The sequence below is a fragment of the Salvelinus alpinus genome, chromosome 25, assembly GCF_045679555.1.
Source record: "Salvelinus alpinus chromosome 25, SLU_Salpinus.1, whole genome shotgun sequence".
Lineage (NCBI taxonomy): Eukaryota > Metazoa > Chordata > Actinopteri > Salmoniformes > Salmonidae > Salvelinus > Salvelinus alpinus.
The window spans coordinates 13,558,628-13,565,064 of NC_092110.1; the positions used below are offsets into that span (position 1 = coordinate 13,558,628).

The 6,437-nt window shown below is 39.9% G+C and overlaps 1 protein-coding gene across 2 annotated transcripts in view; it reads left to right on the top strand.

The window, feature by feature from the left end:
- The window catches only part of LOC139553398 (tyrosine-protein phosphatase non-receptor type 21-like), a 28,985-nt gene extending 24,680 nt beyond the window's left edge, over positions 1 to 4,305 (top strand). For both annotated transcript variants that reach the window (XM_071365676.1, XM_071365677.1), the window contains one exon: positions 769 to 4,305. In XM_071365676.1, the coding sequence (XP_071221777.1) occupies positions 769 to 897 (129 nt within the window). In that variant the 3' untranslated portion in view covers positions 898 to 4,305. The remainder of the gene's footprint in view (positions 1 to 768) is intronic.
- The last annotated feature ends 2,132 nt before the right edge of the window (positions 4,306 to 6,437 follow it).

Consider the following 6,437-nt stretch of genomic DNA (forward strand, 5'->3'; position numbering starts at 1 on the left):
AGGACAGCGTGAATCATGTCGCCAGGCTTGAACCCTAGTCTATTCCATCAGTAATGCAGGCATTGGTCAGTTTAGATCAGGGATGGGCAACTGCCAGCCCACGGGCCCCCCTTTTTAAGGCCCTCGGATCAATTTCCCCCAAAAAAACAAATAATAATTTGATTTCATTAACTTACTGTTGCGAGTTAGACTAGTAAAATACACAAAGTGCAATTTTTTGATCGCTAAGTTAGTTTAGGGCCAGCTATCTAAACGTGTTATCATGGTCGAATTACCGGCCGGGGGGCCCCCATTTGATTTTGTTAGTCTCAATTAGATCTATTAAAAACTGTAAACATTTCTCTACACCCTATGGCAAAATTGATAGAATTACAGGAAATTAGCTGTAAAACAGCCCATTTTCCCCTCCGCCCATGGAAAAATTTGTATTGCATTGTTAGCTATAAATTTGCTAAATCTCTCCCCCCCATGGAGAAATGTATAGAATTGCCACGAACTTGCCTTAAAACTAGTACATGTTCTCTACAACCCATGGCAGAATAGAATTGTACAAAATTAAAATGTAAAACATTTCTCTCCACTGTCAAGAGGGCCAGTAAAATGTTTTGGGCGCAACTGCGGCCCCTCATTATGAGTTCCAATTTTTTGTGGTTCCCACCACCATCAAAGTTGCCCATTTATGGTTTAGCTCAAGAGGCCCCTGAACAAATCCAATAACATACTCCTTTTTTAACATGTCTGTGTCCTGTTTCCCCCTCTTTCCTCCAGATGCTGGACGTCCCGACCGTCCTGAACATGCTCCGGCAGCAACGCATGATGATGGTGCAGACCATCTCACAATACACCTTCATTTACAAAGTCCTTATCCAGTTCCTTCGCAACTCCAGGCTTATCTAAGCGCAAACCTCGGCAGCCCCCCCCCCCCCCCCCCAAAGGTTTGTGTCGCCCACGAGGAAGCATCTGTGGCCTTTAGCTCCAAAATGGTGGTGCTGGTGGATGGTCCTTTTTCGAAGTGTTAGTGGAGGTGAGACTGCGATAAAACCTGACAATGAAAGGATCGCATGACTTTGTGCGTGTCCCACTCTTGAACAGTATTAATGAGATTTCACTGTAGGATTTTTACACAATTACTGACATGAAACCCAGCACTTGAAACCTAGACATGAAACCCAGCACTCTGATTATTGTATATCAATATCATTAATTACAGATATTTGTTTATCACAGATTTTAGTTTTGACGATTTGTGTGCTGTGCTGGATGATGGTCTTTATAAAGAAGGACTTGACTAATGTTTTGATTGAGAATTCCTGAAGGAAGTTAAAATCACACTTTGATTACGTTGGACTACTGTTTGTTGTCTGCTTGACGGTGGAAGATGAGAATGGTCACTTTTTTTAATGAAGGGCATCTTTGGTGAACTGCACTTGTATCTAAGGAGTGTAGATGTGTTACCATGTTTCTACTGTGGTGGTTTAGGATTTCTCCTTTGCTCTTATTTGGCTTAGCAATAGGCCTGACACTAAGACCATGTATTGATTTATAAGAGGGGTTCATTTTATGGTATCACAAACCTCACTTTGGGGAAAACTGGGTATTTGTAACCAAAGAGCTAAAGTCAATAGCTTCACATGTTGAGTTATTCAGGTGTCTACCAAAGAATCTTTACTGTTAAACACAAACACACATTGAGGTATTTGGACATACCTGGAATTGATGGAATTAAATTACCCCCCCCCCCCCCCCCATTCTGTCTCTCCCATATAGCACTATACCAGACATGGCTCACACATAATGTGCAATCCGCAGTAGAAAAAATATCGAAGTGTTTTTCCCGCCACTGTTTTGGTAAAAAGCTGAGGAGTGGGGCTGGAGAAATGTAGCCACTCTCAAATTCATAGACAGAGCTATGTGTGCAAGGACTGACCATCCATGATGTCAAAATTATAGTTTGAACCATGTTTTGAGGCTATACAGTGTTTGTTTACATTGGCTTTTACATTTACTTTGTTTACAAACATTGGAGTAAAACAAGCTTATTTTAAGTTCTGATGGGATATGACAGTTGAACTAAGCTCATGATGCATTTATACGTTTTATATTCTTCAAGAATCAATGGGCACATATTCATTTGTAAGTAAAAAAAAAAAAAAAAAAATGGATGTAGTAACTGCAGATTAACCCTTATGTACATTCCATTCTAACTGATGTGTGCCTAAATGGTTGGTGGACTCTGGGATAAGACCGTTTCAATTGAAAAAGGACATGCGGTGGAGTCAAAGTATTCAGACCCCTTGACTTTTTCCACATTTTGTTACGTTACAGCCTTATTCAAAAATTGATTAAATAGATTTTTTCCCCTCAATCTATATTTGCAAACATTTCTAAACAATTTTTCACTTTCATTATGGGTTATTGTGTGTAGATTGAGAGAAAATTATTTAATACATTTTACAATAAGGCTGCAACAAATGGGGGTCTGAATACTTTCTGAATGCACTGTAGGTCAGAAAGCGGTTTGTAAGGAGGTAGGTATTGAGACATGGCCATTGATTGATTACTTCAGTCAGATTCATGTGTATGAGATGGAAAAAGGATTGAGAAATGAGGTGGAAAGGTTTGGTTTGTAGTGGATGATTTACATATTTAGCCGTTCAGAGACTGAACGCTGCTGATCCATACTAATTTAAACACACAGAATGTGTTTAAAATGAGTGCCATAACTATTGTTGAGGAAATACCCCTTTACAGCGAGCTTTCTTTATATCTGGGGGGAAAAAGTGCTTACATATATATTTTTTAAGTGTAGAAATCTGCATTGAAAGGGCTTTATGTATTGCATATATGAAGGAAACAACACGGATGGAATTTGTTGTGAATGACCATCTTTAAATTGCCATGTTTTCTTGCATCGTTTGTATCAGTTTCTTTTGACATCATAGTACCATGAAGTAGTCTGTTCTACTCATCTTATGGAGAAACACATGTGACGTGTTCAATGGCCCTCTTCACGAAGGCAGCGTCCCAATGGTAACAAATAGCTTCCTTTCCTTGTCTTCTTTCCTTTGAGTGCTAAAATTGAAAGAACTTGATTGGGTTAGATCTTTTTAATGTCACCTATGTTCACGGCCATGATCAAAAAGAGGCAAGGAAAAGCAAGTATTTCATGAGAATTCAGACCTACACATTCATTGGAAAGCACTAATCATATTTTGTCATCCTGTTCACTAGTGGTGCTTGGTATGTTCAACTAAGTACCATGCTCATTAGTGTGAGGAGGTATGTGTCAGGGCTGTATTACAGATGTGTTTAGTGGATTCTGAATGGTTCAGAGTATCACTGGCAGCAGTTATCCTGGGCACAGTGCTTGTTTTCACCCCAGTGAGACATTTGGCCCACCTCTGCTACAGAGAGAGACACATCCTGTTGTTAACAGGCCTAACCACAGTGACAACCAATACATGCTGGACCAGAGTTAAGATCCTATCCTATATATCAGGTCAAATTGGTTCCCAAATGGCACCCTATTCCCTACTGTTCCCTACACTACTATTGACAGGGGCACATAGAGGCTCTTTTCAAAAGTAGTGCACTAGAGAGTAGGGTGCCATTTTTGGACCGTGATCTTTTTGCTAGCCTATAGACACAGTACCTGTAAAGTAATCGTAAAGGGATAGTTTTTTTTAAAATTAATTGCTGTCAGAAAGTATTTTGACTGACATGTATATCCTTATGAGGACCATATGGTCAAAGCAGTCTATCAATCAGGAATGATGATTCCAAAAGCAGGTTCCAACATTGCAACCAGAAGATTTTGACAAGAGTAGTAGTCTCTTCCAGAAAGGTGGGTTTGATAAGGCTTGCTTTAGAATGACAATTTAATTTGTTTAGGTGTGAAACTGTTTAAACTTTTACCATATTTATTAGATTGAACTGGAAAAAACTCATAACCCTGAAACTGAGTGGACATTGGTTGGCTTAGAACAGAACTGGATTTTAAAGGCCCTTGTACATGCTGCTTCAATTTTTTTTTTTTTTTTTTTAAAGATCATGCTGATTATTGATTTGAGTCTTATTACGTTGTGGAAGTTGTTACAGAATGTAACACATTTGTGACTGAGGCTACAGTTTTGCCCATATCTGATCTCCTAAGAATGTTATACCGGTTTGCTATGCTGTACACATTGTCAAATCCTCAGCTTTAAAGCACCATGTTGTAACCAATTTAGACCTATTACCTGTATAAAATGAAGGGGAAAAAATGAATTATTCCATTGTAAAAAAAAATATATATATTTAAAGGAGTCATTTCTGCTAAGATTAAGTATTTGAAATAATTATGATATTGAGTCTTGTAAGAAACAGCTGAACTGAATCACAGTCATACGTGAAGGCATACGATATTTTGTTTTTGTGTTCTCTGGAACTCAGACCATGTACATCCTGCCAACTGCTGGACATATAGGAAAGTGCATTTTTCATCATCATGGTCACATCAGCACCAGATGGAAGACTACCGTCATTTACACTACACCATATATTTTATGCCATATACAATACATGGAAATATAGCTACTCTTATTCCAAATGATATGAATAGCCTAAGTAAATAAATCACCGTTTTCTTAGATTAAAACAATAGCTATTGATTGAACATTTAGGGAAGAGAGGGGGGGACAGGCCTAGTGAAATGAATTGAGACTGCATTCACTGTCAACGCTGCATATCGGCTCAATCAGAAATGACCGTTGTATCTCAATCACAGAATTTGTAACGCTTCAGCTTTATAGATTGAACAGAGTTAGCCCTAGTTCAAATACCGCTCTATCGCTGCATCGAACTTAAAACATGTTTCTTTCTCTTTGAAAGAGCGGGGATAGAGTGCCTTCTGAAACCATTAAGTGCTCATTGTCGGACTTTTGACGGCAGCCACCCTTCGCGCTCAGACGAGTAAGCAGCTAGTACGTTGCAATTAACTTTAGTTAACTATTAACACAATATACTTACACAATAATACATATAGGAGCAGTCATCATAGTACATCAGGACGCATAACTACAACGCGTTTCGACAACTAATCTTTCTCGGGCAGCTTTGTGGACATGTCTCTAGAAATAGAGGTGGGGACAACCCGAAAAGTAAATGTCACATGACAGGTAGGCCTAAATAACTAGGCTATATACAACATCAATATACATCACGTCAGTGTAGAGGCAACATGAAAAGTACATTTTTATCAAAAATAATAATAATAATTCAACGGCACAGGAATGTTGTCTATACAAAGATAGCTTTATGCACGTCCTATCAGAGCTGCGTGCAGAAAATACAGTATATGCATTGGTGCGTAAAATACGTTGTATAAAAAGAGGCAGGCGCACTGGCGATTATCAAGAATTTAGAAGAACAATGAAATACACAAAAGGCTATATACTGGTAAATCTAGGAAGGACTATGTAAACAGTTTAACTCTAGTTGTTTGTTTAATCCTTGTGTAGGCACAGTATCTTGAAGGTGGCTCCACCAATTCCAGCACTGAGCTGGCCTGCAACATCCCCTCCTAGACTACTTTTGTATTATATAGCGTATGTAGACACCCCTTCAAATTAGTGTATTTTGCTATTTCAGTTGCGGACAGGTGTATAAAATCGAGCACACAGCCATGCAATATTCATAGACAAACATTGGTAGTAGAACGGCCTTACTGAAGAGCTCAGTGACTCTGAACATGGCACCCTTCCAACAAGTAAATTAGTCAAATTTCTGCCCTGCTAGAGCTGCCCCGGTCAACTGTAAGTGCTGCTATTGTGAAGTGGAAACATCTAGGAGCAACAACTCCGTGGTAGGCCGCACAAGCTCACAGAACAGAACCGCGGAGTGCTGAAGTACATAGGGCGTAAAAATCCTCTGTCCTCTGTTGCAACACTTATTACTGAGTTCCAAACTGCCTCTGGAAGCAACGTCAGCACAAGAACTGTTCGTCTGGAGCTTCATGAAATGGGTTTCCATGGCCGAGTAGCCGCACACAAGCCTCAGATCACCATGCGCAATGCCAAGCGTCGGCTCGAGTGTTGTAAAGCTCGCCGCCATTGGACTCTGGAGTAATGAATCACGCTTCACCATCTAGCAGTCCGACGGACAAATCTGGGTTTGGCGGATGCCAGGAGAATGATATCTGCCTCAATGCAAAGTGCCAAATGTCACGTTTGGTGGAGGAGGAATAATGGTCTGGGGATGTTTCTCATTGTCAGGGAATGGGAAACTAATCAGGATAGAAGAGAAAATGAAAAAAGCAATGTACATGAAAGTCCTTGAGGAAAACCTGCTGCCCTCTGCAAGAAAGCTGAAACTGGAACGGAAGTTCACCTTTCAGCATGACAATGAAGCACACAGCCCGAAGCACACAGCCAAAGCTACAGTGGAATGGCTAAGGAATA